Raw genomic sequence first — 22839 nt, forward strand, 5'->3', positions numbered from 1 at the left:
ATTTGGCGAGAACAGTTCCAAACTGATCATCTACAGCAGCAAAACCAAACTAAGAATTTCCCAGGTTTGGCCACTAGCTCTCTTTCACTCCTCCTCGAATTAGTCTTCCCCTCTAACTTTTTGCAGAGCTGCTCAGATCACCAGAGCGATAGAAATACTTAAAACTCTGATTACGTCAGTGATCCAGCTAACAGCTAGTCCCACAAACAGTTCTATCAGCAAAACTGAGTGGGTGGTGAACAGCAGAGTGGGAGCTGGAATTAGTGGCCTAGGGCAAGAACTTGCATGGGCTCTGCTACCAGAGAAAGCACATCAAACCACACCTAAGAAAGCTTAAGCAGAGCACTGTGTTTCAAGTTTCACATAGCAATCATCACACACTTCAAAACAGCCTCCTTCAAACATGGAAAAAGCAGTTTACAGTAGGGATCTGAACGCTCCTTGCAAACCTTTCAGTCAATAAAAGCACCTTTCATCACAGTTAGTTTCAATACAGTACTCCATCCTGATTTCAGCTGTATGGTAAAACAATTGCCCATACCACTCAGTTACCTGAAGGGTAGCTGAAGGATTCACCTTGAAACATAACAGAAAACAGGAATAACTACCAATACTCTCAACACTGAAAGTACCACCTCTGCTGAGGTTTGAATTTTTGCCTTTGGAAAAGCAACTCCTTATCCTGAAAAGTAAGAAAGAAATCCAGGAAGATACTGTGTATGTAGACAACATGGAGGGGTGAGGAAAAAAATAATCAGAAGTTCACAGAAAGCTTCATGTATTTTGGAACATCATAAGAAAAGCTGCAAAAATATAATGTCACTGTCTCGAAATAGAGGTGAGAGGAAAACAGTTACTTTGCCACACTATTGCTTACTTATAAATCTTGTCAAAAGACACCAGAAAAAGAAAGAAAAAGGAAAAAAAAAAAAAAATCACACCGCAACACGTTTCATTTCTTCTAGAACTTACCAAACTTCGATACTGTCCCTGAAAGAGTTTTGAAGTTCTACTGTGTAAAGACTGGGATCCCAAAGAATCAAAAGATTTTATCCGATGAGATGAGGGACGTGCACATACAGAGTCACTGCCCAGCCCTATGTCTGTAGGAGGGGGGGGAAAAAGTAAATATTAGAATTTGAGAAATCTGCACGTAACTTTTCCTTACCTCTGTAAAATTCACATGCTTAAAGCAGATACGATGCATCTGCAGTTGCTCAATAATTCCAGATTTAAAAAAATTATAGTAATAAACAGTCTGAAATCCTGAGACACTGGCAGTTTCTTCCCCACACAGACAGGAAAATCATTTGAGCTGTTTAGGAAGAGGAGGGTTAGGGTTGTATTTCTCCATTCCTACTCACTACCAGTCTATTTAAAGGTAATTAACTAGCATCATTTCAGCTAGCGGCCAGGAATTTTGAATGCATTTAACTTGCTTGAAGTAAAGCCAGCCACATCTGTTTCTTTGCTCTTCTCCCACCCCCCCACCCCATCTCCTTCTCAATTAAAACATTCCTTCCACTGTCTTTTTCTTCCTATGTTCCTTTGTCTCATCCTTTTTTTGCCAACTAAGCTGCTACTTCTTTGGAAGGAGGGGGAAGGGATAAGAGGAGTAGAAAGGAAGAAAGCTGCTTGCTCAAAAAACCAACACCCTCCCAAAACCTCTCCCCTCTTTCATTTGTCTCTACTCTAAGCAGCACACGCATTGAGATGCTCATCCGAGGGGCAGCATTACGTGCTGTCAGGGTGCCGCTGGGCTCCCTGTGGGCTGGGAGGCATCAAGGGAGCAGGACCAGGGCAGGGCTCATCCCACCACCCAGCCAGGAGCAGGGCAGCCAGGGCACCGGGTCAGCCCCAGCCCTGGACATCAGGCACCTCTCTGGGGGCGGGATGTCAGCCCACCCACGGGTGGGATGTCCTTGTGTGGATTAGCAGGCCAATGCCAGACAGGGGCTGGGCTCCTCCGAAAGTGGTTCCCTAAGGGCCGGGGGTCAGTGCTGGCTGCGGCCTCCCACAGCGCTGCTGGGAGCCTCTCCCCAGCATCAGGGTGGGAAGAGGGTTGCTCCTGGCTGCACCAGCTCCCCCAGTCCTTGCAGTCAAAGCCCCAGGAGGAGGATGCTCCCAGGCCCCTTGCACAGGTGACATGTTACAGCAAACATTGCTCCTTTGCACGAGTATGGCAAGTCACTCCCTTTCTTCATGTTTCCCCACATACAAGGGAATCATTCAGCGAGCATCTGAGCTTCAAGGAGTGCTGAAAGCACTACAGTATTTTCTGTCTCAAACTTAGATGTTTTCACTAGAGTACACAAGCCTCCCAACTGCTCTCCTAGTTTTTATGTCTCTGTTACTTTCCTAGTAGTTTGCTTTGCTTCCCACACTTGACCTCCATATCAAGAGGTACATGCTCACAACTACAGTCTCCTCTTAGTTACTCTCAGACTAAAGCAGACCATAACTATGCAAATCCAAGTTATTTTCGGTCCAAGGGAAATGACACACACAAGCGCAGTTTCATGAGACTGGTGAACAAGGCGTTTTTGCTGTTCCATGTCAAACCTGAAGGGACAACTCGATTCATCTTAATTGGAAAGCCTTTCAACTCCAGCATGGCATGCAACAGCAGCTGGCATGCCGGAAAAGGGAAAGAGTTTGAGACTGACAAACACAAAAGTGTTGACAAAGGATGCTCCAAGTCTGCAGTGACTGAGCAGAAAACACTTTCCTCAGGTGCATCTTTTTAAAGGAGTCATTGTTATCCTTCGAAAATCATTATCCTTAAAAAAAAACCCTATAAATATGCAATTCCCAGTCAAATAGTGCAATATTAGAACTATTCATATTACATTGCATATTTTGTACTGATAGTATCATTACACATTGAAGTCATAAAAGACCTCACACTTTGTGAACCTGCTTTCCTAAAAGCATTTAAAGGCCACTGTATTAATATAAACACTGGTGATTATGGTCCATTACAGAAAGGATATACATCTTTGTTTTCACAGACTGCCTGGAAAGAAGTGGGACTAAATCATGGGCTTTGTTTGTAAATCATAACCTTAGGGCTACTTCTAATGCTCCCAAAAACTTTAAAGTTGCCATAACCATCAGTAACTAATAGAACTTATAGATTAAAAGTAACCTAAAACATCTCCATGTCCGGTTTGCTATGCTTCCTAACAGCAATCAAGTAGAAGAATGGACACATCATCAAATATAGCATTATACTTTGACTCAATGCACCTAGGAAAACAGGATCAGGTTGACTCATGGTAGTGTGTTCCAGCCTCCGAGCAACCCTAAAACACACTACCTAGAATTTGCTTAAGTTTGGCCCAATTCCTGAAATTTTCTAATTCGCAACAGCAGAGCTAATACACCAACACAAGAGCACCTTTCAAGGCTTGAATTAGGAACTACATGTGTTTGAGCTGAAAAAGAAGGAAAATTACAAACAAACCACATGCAAATTTCAAGTATTTTCACCAATAATACCTGAATACTTTCACAACAATTTGAACTTTTGATAGTTTAAAAGGCTTGCAGACCCCATGTATCCATTGAAGTTTACATTAAAATACCAAACAAACGTGTTCAATTAATTTCTCAATGGGATTATTGTCAGAAAAAATTCAACTCTGCTGCTGAAAACTCAAGAATCTTGAATGGCAACAGAACGTGCATGTTTGACAATATTAATTCGGTAATTTTCTCAGAAGCTTCACCCTTGCATCCATCCAGATTTCCAGGGTCTGTAACACCCTTTCTTCTCCACCAGTATCCCAACTTCCCTATACCAGTTCCACTACCCTTATCTGCCTACAAAGAGCAACTGGTATCTTGATCCCATCCCTCCTGAAGTTAAGAATTTGATGGAGTGTATATCCACAGCAGCCCTTCATCAGTTTTCATGCTCATTACTCACATGCCTTCCATTGCAGAAAGGCCCATCTCAGAAGAACCTGTGTATACCTGAAATTCTTGCAGATCCAGATGAGGATCTGCAAGCCATCTTCCAATACTAGAGCAGGGAGATAGAGTCTAAAATGCCTTCTACACAGCCACCCAACTAAAAAAAAAATTGTTTGGAAGAACAGTTGGTCAGGAAGATTTATGCAGCTCTGCTTGCTCCCAGGAATGAGGCAACACCACAGTTTGCATCTGGTTTTAATTTCTGGTTTCCATACTACCACGACCATCCCCCCCCAAAGAAAGGGATCAGCCTGGGTCTTTTCTAAGCCAGCTGCAACTGTAGCTTTTTGATGTGGGTATTAATCTGTTGATGTCTGGACTAAACAGCCGCACTTCTCCCCTTTAAAGACAGCTATGGTCAGTGTACAGCAGCTTTGAAGATGTACTGAAATGGTTCTACATTTGCACTTGCAGTTAAGATGAAAGGCAGTATCTTCAACTGGTGTAAGTAGCTTCAAAGAAGTCAATGGTATCACTCCATGCACATTCATTAGAACTAAGAATTTGGTTGTAAAACTCACTCCTAAGGGGTATTTTCTGATGCAAGAAAAAAAAAGCCACCAAAAAAAAAAAAAATCTCTGTTGTAATGGACCAGAGGAGTATTGTAAAAGTGACAAGATACTTATCATATTACTATTAAACAAAATAACACTGATCCACCACTGACTTATCTATCAGCTTCCTTCTCCTCCTCATGTAAAAATTGACAAGTATGGTCCATTTTTAAACAAACTCTCTCTCACCAGACTCTAACCTGATGACCATTACTGCAACTTGCTGCTGACAGTGTAAAGCCCCAGCATGGAGCTGCAAGAAGCCAAAAAGGGCCACCAATGTTAACATTTCTTGATTATCCTTGGGTCCAGTTGTCATCGTTTAGTACAGTCTCACCCTACAATGAGGCATGGACACCTCTCACCCGTGTCCTATTTCTACAGCTCTCTCCCTCCCACCGAAGAACTTAGTGGGTGGTTCATGACTTCTAGCTGCTACCTAAATGAAACATGCATGGCTTAAGGTATCAAAGACGTTGGCTATCCTTTTGTTACTGTCAAGAAAGGATGCTGCTGGGGAATGGAGAGTGGGAAGGGAATGACAAAAACCTTGACAAATTGTTCAAACACGGGAATGACAGAGCAAGTCAACTTTAGTATTTCAAACTGGAGAAAAAATAAAACAACAAAAAAAAAACCCCAACCCAGACCCTTCATCTAAGAATTCTTGCCAACTAAAAGGCTCAGCCTTAGCTCCACTGCAAAGCTTCCTTCTGCAGAAGAGGAAACTAGAGAACTCAGAGACCACTGCCAAAGTCCTAACAACATGAACTGCAACAAAACCTCTTCTAAAACGCTGTGCATGTTCATCTTACCATGTGTACTGCAACAGGTATAAATATACAGTGATGCAAGTTGAAGGTAATTGTAAGAGAGCACCAAAAGAGAGTCTACTTACCTGCAGTCACCTTATTTAAAGCCACAAGAGAGCTGAGAACTTTGCTGAAATTCTGTCCCTGATACAGGTCATTTGCATCAAAAGTCTGAAAACAAAAGAACATGCAAGTAAGTTGTAGAAACAAGCCTTTAAGCTAAGCATTTCTACCTTATCATGCAAACCAGGACTGTAGAAACCATTGCCTGATCAAGGCATCAGTCCTTCAGTGGCTGTTATGAACCAGTAACAGGGGTTTTTGCTTGGTTGGTTGAGTTTTTGTTTGGTTTCGGTTTTGTTTTTTTAAAAAAACAACCACCCACAGCTAATTTTTAAATAGAGAATATAGAAACAGCTGCCTTTGAGAAAAACTGAAGAACATAAGCTAAAAATATCAAGTGTCATTTAAATTACAGGAAAGTCGAATAAAATATAATTATCAGAAGAGAGCTTTCCTCAGACATTTTGGCCAAAAAAGTTCCTGGGTACCATTACTCTTGGCATGCTCTTCTTTTTCTGCAGCAGCTCACAGGCACTGTACCTGATTATTCATAAAGTACTTTTAATATTACTAAAATACTTTAAAAAGTACTGCAACAACATACATGCCATTTCTTTTTTCTACAAGACACAGAGAAAAGCAGCATTCCTGAAAATTAATGAATCTTACAAAAAGCGAAGTTGCCGGACAGGTTAGATGGAGAATGAGGTTTGGGAAGAGGAGGGATGAAAGCTGAGGGTTATTGAGGGCTATTTTAGTTTTTATTTTTTAACTGTGGAAAGAGATCCAAATCTCAAACTATCTTGTAGAAAACAGTAACTTTCAAGTGCTGGGTGATGACATTAAACATCTGGATTTTCAGAGGGAAAAGAGAAGATTAAAAAAAAAAAAAAAAGAGAGGCCCATAGTATTTGCCTGAGGTAATGGAAACACTCATCCAAAGTCTCATGAAAACCGCTCTCGCAATAGATTCTGCATAGGTTGAAAGGAGTCACAGTTTTCCCTTGTGCAAGACTAGAAAGAGGACAATAAAAGACAGTTATTACAGTTGTTCCAGCTGATTTAAGAAACAGAAAGAGATTTAGTTTCCCGCAGTGCAGCAGTTTTTATCTAAAAAGTCAACAAAATTTGTTTATTTTCCTGATAACAGACCCATCCCACAGGCACTATCAGAAAGTCTGTACCCCAGAAAGCAGTCTTCAGAAGCAGGAGAGGAAAAAACCCATATTCCCAGGGAAGAAGAGAGAAAGGGACAAAGGAAGGCCAGATGAACCCAAGAGAAGTGAAAATTTTCATGAAAGCTACCTAAAGTCATCACAGAAGGGGCTGCCGGACCAGTTGTGACTGGTTATGTGATATACTGACAAAGGTAGAGCAGATTTAGGAAACATTTAATGACCTTATTATTCAGTAAGAAAAAAATTCTCCGAAAGCATTCACAGTATTTGAGGTACTTGCACATGTTATCATGCACATTTTTTACCTTCAGACTGAGGACCATCTCTGGTCCCAGCAAGCAGCAGTTCTACCTTGGCTGTACAGGTGCTGACATCTCTCAAGCACAGGTAGTGTGCATACAGCTCAGTAGAACAATGCCACAAAACAGACACAGAATCAAGCAGAGGCAAACACTAATTACTCCAAGTAGTTGTCACTCACATAAAGTCAAATAACTATTTCATCAAGTCTCACTGGGCTACAGATAATTTAAAGACTACCCTTATTTATTCAAAGCTATAAGAAGAAGGACCAGAGAATTGCCTAGATGTGAATTTTTTAGGGTTTTTCCTGAAACACAAGGAAGCATTTAAAGACTATGTACACAAAAACGACATTAATCAAATAAGAAATAATGTGATTTTACAAAGAGAATAAAGATATGCTATGTTTTATTAATAGCATAATTTATAATTGAGATGAGAATAGACACCAATAAGGTGACAGCAGAACACATAAAACCTGGTTTAAACTCAAAACCAGACTGGAGATCAGTCTAACCACTGGTCAAATTGGGGGAAAAAATTTAAGCTGTTATGGAACAATAAAGCATCAGGAATGTAAAATTTTCACTGTTAGCTACATGGTTATTGTGGTAGTTTTTAAACAAGCAAACTAGAAATATTATCAGAATCACAAAACAATGGCCCTGATACTGAAAAAAGGAAATACATGAGACACAGGCGCTTGTGCAGACACCAGAACTGGATCAGAAAGGCACTACAGGGGAGAGAGAGCGAGCTATTTAAAAAAAAAGAATGTTTAAGAAAAAGGTTATGAACTATAGCTTAAACTTACAAAAAGTTAAAAAAAAATCCTAAATCCATTTTAAGCTCACCTTCATTCTGGATTCTGATAGAGCCAAGAGCTCTCCAAAGCCAGGCTAACTGGAGAACAACAGGATGCGAGGAAGCCTCGTTTCCTGCTATGCTGAGACTATAGGGGATACCAAGAATGATTTGATTGGATCATCCCAACACGTATAGTGCCATAAAAAAGCCTGTATCCAGGACACGCATCCAGTCTGCTACTTCACAGGAAACAACACAATGGGAGGATATGAGAAACATTTGCTTCCTTGTGATTTTACATAAAGCAATTCTGACAGGAAGCCACCCTCAGCAAGCTCATTAGTAGCATTTGATAAGAGGGAGGGGAACATGACACCCTCCAGAAAGATTTTCTCCGAACATAACATATGTTTAAGAATAAACTAACCTAGAGAGATAAAAAGTGAGGAAAAAGGCTTCGGTGTTCTGACATTTTGAGGCTAATTTGTTATCAACTCAACTACTTGATTATACAAACCTTATTTCAAAAAAACAAACCAAACCAAAAAAACCCTAACAAAACCACATAACAAAGGCAAAAACACCACACACTCACACCTTTCTTCTGTCTTAGTGGAGGTTTGCTCATTTCACAATATATTTAAAAACTCTTGACATCAGAAAAAGCATCAAGATGCTTTAAGAGGAGCTTCCATGGGATCATCAGAGAAAACAGTCTCCTCCAGGTTTTCAAGAGAAGTCCAACCTGCACGTGGACTACAATCTTCATTCTTCATATTTACAGACAAATCAGCTGTGAGAACTGACTCTTTATAAAAACATCATATATCTTGATGTGAGAAACATTCACTAACTTCCTTACTTGGTGTCACAGAGACAAACATCTCCCCCATCCAACAGCCCCAATTCTGTGACTGCAAGAATCAAAGCTGAATTTTGAGATCCAAGTATCAAGCAAAGTTATTTTTATATTACCAAATAACAAGGTCTGCATACTAAATTATCTTCTATAATAACCCACTTCTCAAGTCATGTCAGAAGCACAACGTGAATTCAAACTTGCACATGCTTACAGCTCTTAAAACCTGAAAATGCAAACACTCAAGCAAGATATTACCTTAGAAATAGAGATTTGTCTTTTAAACATTATGTGACAGGTGTATATAGACATGAAACAAGGCTTTATGGAAAAGTATTTCCAATATGCCCTTGCTTTCCAGGCAAACAACATTTTTAACTTTGCAGAGACTCCCCCTGTGATGAAGTTTACCCTCTTTGTTCATTCAATCCTTATTTTCCACCAAGACAGTCAGATAAAACATTAGTCATATCCAAGTATAAAACCATCATAAATCACATCAGATGAGGACCCAGCCAAGACAAATCTCTTGAATAAACTGTTTAAATAGCATACCTTTGTTTTTAAATTCCATAGAATTGACCACATGCAGATATGCTTTATATAAGCATTAACATGAAGCACACCTATTAAATAAAGACAGACCAGGACTATATTAGGAGCCTTACACTGGAAACACTTTGCAATTTATAAATAGTTAGCTAGGAATCAATGAACTTCAAGCTTAGCAGGCTCATCCCCGTATGCCTCATTTTCCTGGTTTTTAACATCCTTCTCACATTCTTCTGTTCTCTCCTGGATTTCAACATCTGACACATCAATATCCCAGGCAGATACTGTATTCTAGAAGCAGACTGGACCAAACTACCTAATAACAAGGGGTCTTACATGATCTATAACACTACACATACACTCAAGAGTATGCCGGCCCTTTCGGTCACAGGACACTGACTGCCAAAGCCTGCTGATTGCCTACCTGGACCCACAGATTCTAGCTTCTCTTTTCACACCCCCCACTAATTCCAAATATACAAGCCTGGATTTCCATAACTATGCCTGGACTTTTTGCCCCTAGGATTTCAATTGGCTGCAAACTTTATTGATAACAATTTAATGACCTCTTCCAGGTCATTAATGAAATCTTAAATAACATTGTTGAGTACCAATGGCAGCAAATCCCCCATAGGAAGGTGTACATTGGATGGCCGTTCCACATTTGTAATTGTATTAAAGCCCATTAATAAGCCAGGTTTTAAATTAATTTCATATGAGCCATATTGATTTTTCCATCATTGACATTCTTAAACACCAAATGAAATGCCTTAGAGATGCATTTCATCCACATACTGGTTGTTCAACTACTAAACCCATCATCTCATTTTAAAACAAGACTGACCTCCGCATGCATCTGTTTAAACACCTTCACATTCAAAATGGCCATGGTAACACATTCAGGTAATTTTAAGTCATCTAAATCACTAACCCTCAGTGGATGGAAATTTCTGTTCAAACAGTGCTTATGATCTAACAGCAATAAGGAAATAAAGGTAATGTAACACCGCTCATCCCTCATAACCCTGCAACAACCAGTACCTACTGAAACTGGAAAAACATTAACTGAGGAATTAGTGAAAGAAAAAGGAAATTAGAAAATAAGGTTGAGAATATATGTGGTGAGAGCACACTAAGGCAGTAGCACGGTAAGACTGCAGCAGCATTCTTTGCTTCTAATCAGTCAGTTTCAAGGCCTCAGGTGTCCTTTATACAATTTTATTCCGCCTTCTAGCCCATTAAGTCACAAGTCAGTTATGGAGGAAATATTTTTAAATTAAGGTATTTCTCCTGATAAGGCAAGGTCTACAACTGGAGACAGGAAAAAATTGGGGTGGTTCAGCCAAGCTTCCAGACACATGCTTTTTCTTCAAATATGTTTTCTACCAATCTTAACTTGCTTGTATCCTTAAACCACCACAGCATCAGTGAGTATATATCTAACAGTCATAGTAAGAAAAGTTCATATACTGGTTAAGAGTAAAATAGAAAGGTTTTTCTTAACAAATATTTCCTTGCTAGACTAGTGCCTTAAATATACACAGGTACAGTATTCCCAGTGGATATTAACATTTTAAGCATCTGTCTGACAAAAAGAGATGACAGCTTTCTTTACAACACTGCACTATAAACTGCAGCACCTGAGGAGCCGACTTATGAGCAGCCCATACATCTGTGCAGCACAGACAGGGCTGCCGCTGCTAACCTTGCCAGCCAGCCCCAAAATAAGCTGTAACCCCTAGGCTGTGTGTACTAAACTGGCAGGACACTTTCCAGCTCAGTTTGGTGGCCTCGGGTCCCCAGCACAAAAGATTACAATAACATTGGCTTGCTTACCCAAAGGAAATGAAAGGAAATGAGCAGAGTGGCTTGGCAAAGCGCAGTACGACCATGGACAACATGTCACTCCACCTGTTCTTAGTGCACAGGCTGCAGCATTTTTGACCACAGGAGCATGAATAAGTGGTAGGAGAAAAAAAAAGCAACTCATGGTTAGAAACCCATGACCTTCTTGAAAAACGCTAAGAATCTCTAACATCTCGCTTCGTTGTGCCACCACCACCCCCAGCGTATTTCTACCCTGGGAGCAGCTGGCAAGGGGAAGCCACAGAGGCCATCCACAGTCCACCTTCCCATGATGACACCTAATACACCCAAGCTGGAAAAGAGATCTCATAGATAAACCTACATGCAAAGCACAAATTTCTTCATTTATTCTCACATTAGGTCAGCTGTAAGTAGTGCTGAGTCTCATTCAGCTACTATGCAGCAGCTGTTCCTTGAGCCATGAATTATCATCTGAAAGCTGTGGCAGTAAAAGAAGAGATAAGAAAAGCAGGGAACTATGACAACTGAGAGAGGAAGGGAAGGGAGGGGGAGAAGAGATGATTACAAATCTTCTGGAAACCTCTATGAAGCATACTGTTGCCCAAATGTAGTAATGCACAGCGCAAGGGAGAGCTAAAAAAAAAAATTAAATTCTGTTTCAAAATTAAGAATAAGACAAGAGGAAAAGTTTGAAAATAACTGGGAGAGCAGACCTGCAGTGCAGGATTTTTGTGTGATCTGGTAACAGTTCACAAGAGAAATTCAAACTCAGTGGTAAAGAATCTATAAAACTTAAGAGGGGATCTGGGATAAATTTTACTGCTCATACAAACATGTTCCTCAAAAGTGAAAACTTAATTGTACTAAAAACACCACATCACCTAGAAAACTTTAATTAATTCCTATAACTAGTAATATTTTTAAGACCTGCCTAAAAGCAGGCACAACCAGCAATAAAAATATGTATAGAAGTTTGTAGTGTCTGTGTACACATCTGTTTGTGCGCATGTATCCAAATACACATTTACTACACAAATCTGAAGAGGTCAAAGGTTAAAAAAACCTCCTTGTTTTAGAGTCCCTGAAGATGTACTGAAGCTTTCCAACTCCAATAATGTTTTGCCCAAACCAGCTGCAACAAAGCACTAATGATTCTGCAGAGCATTAATTTCAAATGCTACATAACACTTTACCTAAGCCTCTGCTTATGAGCACCCTCAGCAAGTTCACTAGCGACACCAAGCTGTGTGGTGCAGTCGACACGCTGGAGGGAAGGGATGCCATCCAGAGGGACCTGGACAGGCTTGAGAGGCAAGCATGCGAAAACCTCATGAAGTTCAAGAAGGCCACGTGCAAGGTCCTGCACATGGGTCAAGGCAACCCCAAACTCAAATACAGACTGAGCAGAGAATGGATTGAGAGCAGCCCTGAGGAGAAGGACCTGGGCGTGTTGGTTGATGAAAAGCTCAACATGACCCAGCAATGTGCGCTTTCAGCCCAGAAAGCCAACCATCTCAAAAGAAGTGTGGCCAGGTCGAGGGAGGTGATTCTCCCCCTCTACTCTGCTCTCATGAAACCCCACCTAGAGTCCTGTGTCCAGCTCTGGGGCCTCCAGCATAAGACAGACATGGACCTGCTTGAGCAGATCCAGAGGAGGGTCACGAAGATGATCAGGGGCTGGAGCACCTCTCCTGTGAGGACAGGCTGAAAGAGTTGGGGTTGTTCAGCCTGGACAAGAGAAGGCTCTGGGAAAACCTTATAGCAGCCTTCCAGTACTTCAAGGGGACCTACAGGAAAGACGTGGAGGGACACTTTATCAGGGAGTGTAGTGACAGGACGAGAGGTAATGGTTTTAAACTGAAAGAGGGTAGATCTAGATTAGATAAGGAAAAAATTCGTTAGTATGAGGGTGGTGAGACACTGGAACAGGTTGCCCAGAGAAGTTGTGGCTGCCCCCTCCTTGGCAGTGTTCAAGGCCAGGCTGGACGGGGCTTTGAGCAACCTGGTCTAGTGGAAGGTGTCCCTGCCCATGGCAGGGGGGTGGAAGTAGATAGTCTTTAAGGTCCCTTCTAACCCAAACCATCCTGTGATTCTATGATTCAAAGTCCACATCTAAACATTGCCAACATTTTTCACCAACCCCATTAAAAGTAGCATAAAAAAAAAAACCTACACAAGAAATACTAAGTTCCTTTTTGGAGATTAACTGTCCAATTTCTGAAGCTTTCCAAATCTGTCTGGTTTTAGAATGTGACACAGCAAGTTATTATCCTCAAATTAATTCTTTAGCAAGGAAGTTGTAGAATTTGGTATTTCTAGCCATAAACTTCTATTAGTAGCAAACCAAGTTGTAATTTAAAAAATAGAAAGGTTAGCACTACCTACATTTGTATAAGCACATAAGAAAACATGAGCCTGTTCCAAATTTCTACCTGCACATCAAAAGAAGAACTACATCTATCACACCTTCATCCTAAATCACTTTCAAATTGCTTTGTAGGTTTTAAATCTTATAAATGATACCACACAGCACGATAATCTCACCTGACACTGAAAGAGAGACATTCAGAGGCACACAGTATGAATACGTGATTGAGTACTAAGGATTAAGGAAGCTCACACTCCTGGGACTACAGGCAAAAATAAGAGTTGTTGGAATTAAACTACTGAAGATAAAATTTGATTGGGACACTGAAGTTGAGATGCCTCAGTACTTGCCAATGCAACAGGTTACATCTGAAACAAAGCAATTGCATAAGTACCTTCTAGCGCCAAAGAAGAGAGGCACCTCAGCCGGGAAACTTGGCCAGAAACACACCCCAAGAAGACTCAGTCCAGTAAAACTCACCTCTCTTTCTGATATACACAGAAAAGAACCATGTGAACTACTCCTAAAATAAATCAGGAAACACAGCTGTGGAAATCCAGGCCACAAATGTATAGGGAATACTGTGTGTAAGTAAGATGACACACAAGGCCAAGAAAAAGCCCACAAAGTACATGCTTGGAAATAAATACAGACAGCTCTGCAATGAAGCAGAGTAAGCGCTCAGTGATAAAAATGGTAAAAATTATTTTTTGGCTGATAAATGCACAAGCCATCAGAGACTGCCAGCGCATCTGATAAACAAGGAGATGGTTAAGTAGTCATACATTCTGGGGAAAACCACAAGAGAAAAGTGAAGGATATCCTACTGAACGAAAACTAGCTTTTCTTTCTAAAAATAAGAACTGAAAACTCCACCTTATCCTTCTCCCAATGGTCCAATTCCTGAGAACGAAAGAACCAAAAGGCATTCCAGTGAGGAGCAAAAATTAGACCCCAGCACTTCACTCGGCTTGAAATACAATGTCCAGCTGCTTGCTGTACAGAAAAACAGTGATATATTCGAATGACCAAGACTAGGTGCTCAGTTAACTACAAGTTACATTAATTTCCTAAATTTGCTGATCAGTTCTACTTAATCTTCTGTGCTCTTCTAAGCCAGCCGTTTATCCTAGCAATGGATAAGGTCAAAGCTCAAGTCTCTACACTGACAGAACTGCCTCACAAAAAAACTAGCAAGAAGTTTCTCAAGAGTGTCACAAAGTAGTTTTCCTTCTGAAACTGATTGTGTCATCTGAATCTCTAATGAAAAAACATAAGTGGTGCTTATCATCATAGATATTACAGAAAAATTGTAATGTGTCAGTAACCTTTTGCTAAAAAGAAGGCTCCTGCTTTCACAGCATTTCTTTTGGACACCACAGATGACAAACTTATTCAGTACTAAAGGGTGTGAGTCGACTAGAAGCCAAAACTGCCATGGGGATTGGATACAGTGGCACAGCTAATAAAATGGCTGGCCCAAATTTTAGAAACAAAAGCAAACAGCAGCAAAACCCAGAGAACTAACAGGAGACTTTCTCAAAAGAAACAGGCTGCAGAGAAGGAAAGCAGCTCATAGGTCTTGCTCCCCTCCACACACCCCCTGCCACCCCCAACAATGCTAGCATCTACTCCAGGATTGTGCCTATGATTCTGAGAGTAGATGCTTATACTTAATGAAACTAGTTTCTCCTAGTATGAATACTTCATTAAAGATCAATGTAGCAGGAAAAAGCCTGTGAAATCTTTTTTTAGGCCTGAGACAGATGCTGATAATTAGTTTTTCAATAACTTGCAATTACAGAGAAAAAAAAAAAAAAGGCAGATTTCGATCTTCCAGATTCACTGATGTCTGTAACAGTATCAACTGGTCATGTTCGCAAGACTACGATCCCCATTAGATGTGAACAACCGCAAGTTACAGGAGCAGCTGGTCACTGAGGGGCTGTGCTTTCTTTTTCATTTTTTAAATCACAGTAGTAGGTTGTGGTTTTAGGAAGCTACTCCTTCATCCTACAGCTTCTGTTCAGACCCCACTGGGCACCTATCCTTTTGCCAACCGCATTCAACACCATCACAATGGAGCAGCATCAAAAACACAAGCCTTCCTGAGTTCCAGTTTAGAGAATGTATATCATGCCCTAAAGTACTGGGTAAAGTTCACAGGCAGATAGCCACCTTCTCCATAATTTATAGCTAAACGTCATACTTGCAAGCAAACTTACTGTAATGGTATCTGCAAACTGTTTCCCATCTTAAAAGTATAAACAGACATTATGGCTCCATCATTTTCATAGATCTACAATTTCTTCCTGATTTTTCTTTTTCCCCCCCCAATAATAAGTTAAAAAGAAACAAGTTAGGAAAAAGCCTTAATGAAAGAACAACATAAAAAATGGCTCTGCACAAACACCAGGCCAACACTTCATGCTAACTGAAAGTATCGAGAGTACGGAAAATGAAGACTGACCTCAAGCAGATCACACATAGTCATAGCAGAAATCAAAATGACAGGACAACAATGACAGTCACTTAAAACTACCAAAACAGGCTGCCCAATTTGCCTGGCGAGACTCTGAAAGCAGATCCTGAACATAAACATTCAGAACTGAATCATCTCTGTTTAAGGTTTTACAAACTGCTGTTTGCCAATGGCTGAGCTCAGTAGTGACACACTGAATTCTTTAAGGCTCAGAATAAACCAGTTCCTAAGGAAGAGGGAGTTGATATATTCAGGAAACTTGCAACTAGGTTTCAAGCATTACAAAGGGAGATGTCTCCTTTTGGAACACTTGAATTTTAGATTTATTTTCCAAAATAAAGAAGTACACATCAGCTAAACTGTGAACATCTCCATACTCTTACCTAAAAACACAGGAAGGATGGCTTGCCATAACTGATTTCAGATGCCTTCTGTCTAGATACACCTTCTGCCAAACATTTCTCAACTAATTTATGAAGTATCAGCTTTGCTCCAAAAGCCACGCTTTATGGAGTGAGAAGAGGCCAATATAATAAAGCAAAAAGCTTAATTTATGTCATGAAATATTTGGGAAACAAAAAATAGGAGAACCAACTTCTCTGGGTCCAATATAGGTAGTGTTACCTGCAATGCAGCTCTCCATTTATGAAACAAGGAAAACAGCAGCTAAATACCAGTTTAAGTCACTACCATCAAATCAAAGTGTCACGGGCACACATACTAAGATTGCTGAGACAGACTTGTTTTAAAACAGCAGTGTTCACAGACACACCCAGACTATGTCACAGAGAGAAAGAGCTGGCAGCAGGGGGAAGGAGTCATCTTACTGCAAAAGATTTTGTACTACATGAGGTTATCATCTGCCCTCTTAAAATAGCCTGCTGGCTAGTTTACTATACTACCACGTGCTCTAACCACAATTTAAATGCTATCACATGTTCACATTTCATCTGGAACAAATGCATACAGCCAAATGATCAGATGATGCACACATTCAGCATCAATGGAGAACGAACTACACACAAAGCACGAGCCACAAAAACAGCCCCACTGACCTCAAACACACTATTTCACCTACTACTTACCAGCATGCTTCGGAGTCTCCTATTGTTGTGAGCACACACACTTTTAAAATAAACATGTTCACAGAAGAAACAGGAAAATGCTTGTAGCATTAAATACGTATTAGTAGCTGGAGGAGAAAAACTGAGGGGGAATTGATATTTTGAGATTTCTGGCATGGGTCAGAATTTGACTAAGCATGATTAGACATGTGGAAAAAAGTGGGAGAGGGGAAAAGATAATAGAAATGCAAGAAAGAGGAAAAAAGAAAAAGAAAAAGAAAAAAAGGAGTGTTACACCCTTCTGTTAAGAAGGGAATTATCAGAAATCTCAATTGCTTCCTGAATATGCTGTGGAAAGTGCCAAAAATTAAGAATAAAGGCTTACTGAATTTCCATATAGCCTGTTGAAGCTTTCATTTAGAATCACCAACTGGAAAAAAGTAATTCCGAAATAGTTAGCAGAAATGAACAAGCCACCAAAACCAAGATTTCAGGTTTCAATTAGATGAGTAAATTAATTTCAATACTTCCATTTTAAAAATTCACTGAGGAGCACAAAACTGCATGCACCCCCCCTGAGCTACATCTCCTCCCAAGCAAACCGTTTTTGATTCACAGCTTACCATTTTAATTTCAGCCAGTACAAATACTGTTAAAAAGAAGCCTCGGGCTGGATCGCTCTCTTCCCAGTACCTGCAATAATGCGATCCAGGATCCTTCACCATTTCTAAAACCCCTTCTGAAAGAGCAGGCACAGGACTTTATCCAGGAAGCATGGACAGGTCTCACCACCACCTGCTTTGGGGACCAACCATTCCTCCTGTTGTGGGGGTTGGTGGACCTGCCCAAGCAGCAGTAGGGCAGCCGCAGGGCCCAGCATCTTCGGGCAAGGAAGACAGAAAACCAAAGCCAATTTAACACAACAGTCTGTAACTTGAGGGCATTCAGCAGTTGCCAGGCCAGCAGCCAAGTCATCCCTATGAAGGGTGAGGCAGACACCTAGGGACAAGACACATGGGACAGGTCTAGGTAAACCATTCTTGCTCAGAATTCACAAGCCCACAAACCAGGGCAAGCTTTCAGGAGGGAAATCTCCCACACTGCCTCACACTCCTTTCACTCAGGGGGTCACTAAACCCCTACAGCAATTCAGTTCTAGCAGCTGAACTGGCAGAAAATTAATCCAGCAAGAAGCAGGAAGTTTGCTGCAAGTTTCACAAGCAAAACCAGTTCAGTACTGGAGAAAATTAGCACCTGAGCCAACGTGCAGGAGAGAAATATCTTGTCTGTCAAGGGAAAAAGATTCACTTGAGGTGCTGGGAAACATCACCGTTGTTCAGATATTTTCCAACTGTGGGGGAAAAAAAAAACAACCAACCAAAAAAACCCACCACACAACTTAGCTGCAATCTGCCCCCACCCCAAACATCCGGCATCATGCTGATGTTCAGTAATAAGTTTCTGTAAGAAATTCCAACTTACAGTTTATGGGAATATCTATAAAAATTTCCACATTCCAAATATTAATAAAAGATGGCCTCTAGCAGGTTACAAGCAACAACAAAAATGAAATCCACACCAATTTTGCTTATTCATAGTAATGCCTGGGGACACAATCTGAAATACATGAAGATAACTTTTCCAAGAAATGAGCTATTGCAAGTTTTATAGTGCTGGTTCATCAGCTGACAGGCTGTATGATGGGCGTGGGTAACCAAGCTTGCAAGGGCAGCTAGAGGCACTGCTATGAGCAGCCAGGCCCAACAGTCTATCTCAATTCCTCCTTTTCTCCTAAATATTCCCATCAACATGGTCCAGGATTCTTCTAGCCTTATTGCCATCACATTCCCCATTGCAGATGCCCTAACTTCAATGTCCTCTCCAAAATACAACCGCTCACACTCCAACGTTCACAAAAGAGAGTCCTAAATCCAGCCTCTCACTTGCAACACATACTACCTCACCAGTGCTGCCTGGGCACTGATCTGGCATCCTGATGCAGAGGTAGGTCCTGGATTTCCACAGCAGACGCTGTACAGAGCAAGCTTCAGCCGTCATCTGATCAATGGTACATACCCATATGGAGATGACCTATTCCTATCACCTCTGTGCAGCCAGCTAATGCCGATGAGCCCATGCCTGTGGTAGGTGATGCCCTGTATAGTCAGGAATGTCTGTCCACAGGCACCAGAGCTTGGGACCTTCTGATGAAGACTCAGGTATGCTGCCATGTGCTTTTACAAGTTGCAACAGTTCAGTGACTGGCAAAGATCATTTCAGTGTGAGCTCTTTTGCTAATGTAACTGCTGCTCATGCAGCAGAACCCAGGAGTTAAAGCTGCTCCTCTTGACAATAAAGATTTCTAGCAGAGGGCCATACGCTCCTCCAAGCAGCATCCAGGGATGCCATCTGTGGAATTAGGACAGGCACTCAAGAAAAAAATCAATGCAGCCTATCCAGCCCTAAAACCTTCATCTAAGAGTTGCCAATAAGGAAGAATATAGAAAGGCAAATATTACATAGTAATACTTAACCAAGGTGTTCTTCCAATGGTTTGTATCTCAGGGACCATCTGCATTTAAAGCCTTAAATGGATTTTTTAGACTTCTCTAGTCACTTCTGTAACCCATGTAATTTCAACTTTTACAAAACCCACAGAAATTATTTGCACAGCTCAGTGTGAAAAATCACTTCCTTTCATTTGTTATGACCTTGACAATTGCTTGCTTTCTCCAAGTGGCGCTTAGCTTCTGTGCAAGGAGAAACAGAGAACAACCTTCCCACTTTCTCCATGCCACCCATTACTAAGACCCTATCAACCTCAGATACTCAACTCTTCTGTCAGCAGAAGAGTCACTACATCTGCAACTCACATGGACTCCATTCCTCCCTTTTCTTGTAACAACTTCTGCTAAAGTCTTGAAATGACAGACTATTCCATTTCCTTTAAATACAGCATTTCTCCTGGGCATTGCTATAAATATAATTAAACTCAATGCTACGACTTGCAACACAGTCAGAGAGAATGACCAAGCACAGTATCTTTGTGATTTGCCAGGACTACATGATACCTGTCAGTTCAAAGAACTCGGATATTAAATTGAAGTTTTAACTATAGTGTGCAACACAGTACTTAGCACAGCCTCAGTAGCAGAGGAATGGAAGGCAGCAGGCATGAACCAAGACTTTAAAGATCAAGGAAGGAAAGAAGTGAAAAGAGCCAGAGAACTACAGACCAGTGAAGCAAATGCCTAAGCCTGGTAAATTGATAAAAGGTATCAAAGAACAGAATTTGTGGGGTTTGCATAAATATGAAAATAGAAAAGAATTAGCCTTGCTTTGGTAGAAGGAGGTAATCTTTCCAAAATGCATCTACACTCCTTGAAGCAATTAACCACAAACATAGTGTAGTCCAGTTAACACATAGTATCTGAATACCCTCTGAAAAGGCACCTCATCAATGGCTGTTTTTGTTTTAAACAAAATTAATATGAGCTAGAAGGCTCCTCTTAAAGATTCAGAAGTGCTCAAGAATTAAGAAACAACAGCTATACACAAGTGATTGGTTTTCACTACAAAGAGAGTATCAAAAGCATCTCAGAGACCTGACTTAGGAGCCACACTACTCAACACAATGTACACATGATTTCACAAAAGGCATGAAGAGTGAACTTTGTTTCTTGAGGATACAAAATAATTCAAGGTAGTCAAAACTTGAACTCATCGCAAACAGCTACTATATGATCTTGTGGATGACAAAATATTTGTGGCAGGTGAAATCCAGTGCTAACAAATGGAAAAACTGCTCTCACTCAAAATAATAGAACACCCAAACCTCATCATTATACTTGCATAAAAATGAGTTTTAAATTAGCTATTCCCACTGACAAGTAGAAGATGACAGCCAGCTAACAACTTCAGATCAAGGATCAACCAGCTCATGAAGTCCAAGAAAAACAATACTGGAAAATGGGAAGAGACAAACAGATGGCTTTTGTTATTTCCACAGTATCTCTGTAACTTAAATACAGCTCTCATCCACCACGATACTATAAAAGAAGGTACAGAGATGTATGCTGTTTAAACCAACTAAATGAATGCAATGGATTTCATACAAGGAAAAAGTAAATAAACTACAAGTGTTCATCTTGGAAAGAGAATATGGGATGTAGCAAAGTACACTAGTGCTGTATGAAGTCATGTATAGCACGGAGAAGATCCATAACACAAGAACAAAGTCACCCACCAGCTGCAACAGCTGAACAAACAAAAGGAAGTTTTTATAAAACGCATAATTTAACCCTGGAACTTACTGCCACAGGATGCTGTGAAGGTAAAAAAAAGTTCAAAATAGCTTTGGAAAGCTATTTTAAAAAAAGCCATTAGAAGGAGGTCCATTGAGCTGTTAAATACTCAGTGATACAGATACCATTCCTGACTCCTCAAGAAGCTCCTTAGCTATGGACTGTCAGAAGCTGGGAAGATTTAACAGAAAGTGTCATGCTGTATTTTCACCGTTTTTTACACTCTTTTTCCTAGACATCTATTACAGACCCTTATCTCACAGAATAACAAGGTAAACAGACCTTTGATCTGAACTTGCATAGTCCCCCTTAGGTCATTAAAGACCATAAAACTATTCCTACATTTTTTAATCTCCAAAGCCAAGTTAGGCAAAAAAGTTTGTTATGCTAACCTAGTCACTACAGGAAAACCCCTCAGTAAAACACTGCTTGAGCAGCAATAATTAGCCTTTACTTCCCAAATTCTCAAAACCATGCACCAGACTCCATTTTACAATAAAGGATTTAAAAGCTGAGTTAAGCAACTGAATAGTAATATTGGAAGATGCAGAAATATTATAATGACAGCAATTACCTGCCAGAAATTTGAGAAAACATTTTACTTAGGTCAGTGCAACTGCACCCTGTTACCCAAAGGGGCAATGCTGACTCAACACCTCCCACAGATATACCCCACACACCTCCCCAGTGTGGGAACGTGGCCACGGGGTAATCAAGCGGTGAGTCAGCTCAGCTACAGGAAGCTGTTCAGCCTTAGTTTTCCATAAAATCAGCTCACTGAAACAACTGGCTCTGCAACTGCAGTCTGCAGATCTGACACCGGGAAGTGGCAGGGCTGTGTCTAAAGACTATGGACTATGGGGATTTCCCTTCACAAGGGCAGCCCTCCCAGCTACAGCAGAAAGTGTGCAACAAACCATATTCACCATTAAGAAATGCAAACGCCGTAATGCTATTATCACAAAATGCACCACTTAAACACTAATGTGAACTTTGCACCATTTCAAAAGTAGCTATTAATTATGTCTAGGTTTAAATGCTAGCAAAGACACTAGCAAGAAGAAACAGCTCCATATACCACTGTATCAATATGTTGAAGTTAAGGCACAGAACAGCAATAACATTTTGTTATAAAAATTTAATGCGGTATATTAACATGTGGGCGTTTTTTCCCCCCACTTAATCTTTGCTATTTAAATACCACAAAAACAGCCTCAGTCTAGAAGAAAAAATTATGGATTATTATGCTGACCTGTCTTCACAGTTGATACTGTGGAATTGAGACAGTTGATACTAATGAGACTTCTGTGGGAGGGTCACGATTTTCTGAGACGCAAATTAAGTATGCAGAGTTAAGGATAAGGCTTCCAAGTGTAACTGAAACCCCTACAGGGAAGCACTTAAAACTGAAACTGTCATTTACATAACACTTTAAGAAGAAAGGATACCAACCAAATCACAAGGAGCTACAATATCCTCAGAAACACAACTCACCACAGATATCGATGTAAAGGCATTATAAATGGCTATAACACTGTGCCATTTAGCACAAGTCTCAGAACAAGCCAAAGTCAGAGCACATACAGACCCTTTTCAGACTGTGATCTCCATTACAACACTCCCAAAAAAACCCCATGTGAAACTCCTGCTGAGGTCACTGAAGTGCATAACACCAGTCTTAAGACCT

General features: G+C 40.6%; 1 protein-coding gene across 5 annotated transcripts in view; it reads right to left on the bottom strand.

Annotated features, from left to right (window-relative positions):
• Positions 1-22839, bottom strand: part of ARHGEF7 (Rho guanine nucleotide exchange factor 7) — a 128365-nt gene that overhangs the window by 70077 nt on the left and 35449 nt on the right. For 4 of the 5 annotated variants that reach the window (XM_074859256.1, XM_074859254.1, XM_074859259.1 and 1 more), the window contains 2 exons: positions 5432-5516; positions 973-1103 (listed from right to left, as the gene is read on the bottom strand). In XM_074859256.1, the coding sequence (XP_074715357.1) occupies positions 973-1103; positions 5432-5516 (216 nt within the window). Of the gene's footprint in view, positions 1-972; positions 1104-5431; positions 5517-7743; positions 7823-22839 lie in introns of those variants that run through there. The other variant, XM_074859257.1, reaches the window with a different exon arrangement.

Source organism: Strix uralensis, chromosome 2 (assembly GCF_047716275.1).
Source record: "Strix uralensis isolate ZFMK-TIS-50842 chromosome 2, bStrUra1, whole genome shotgun sequence".
NCBI classification, from domain to species: Eukaryota; Metazoa; Chordata; class Aves; order Strigiformes; family Strigidae; genus Strix; species Strix uralensis.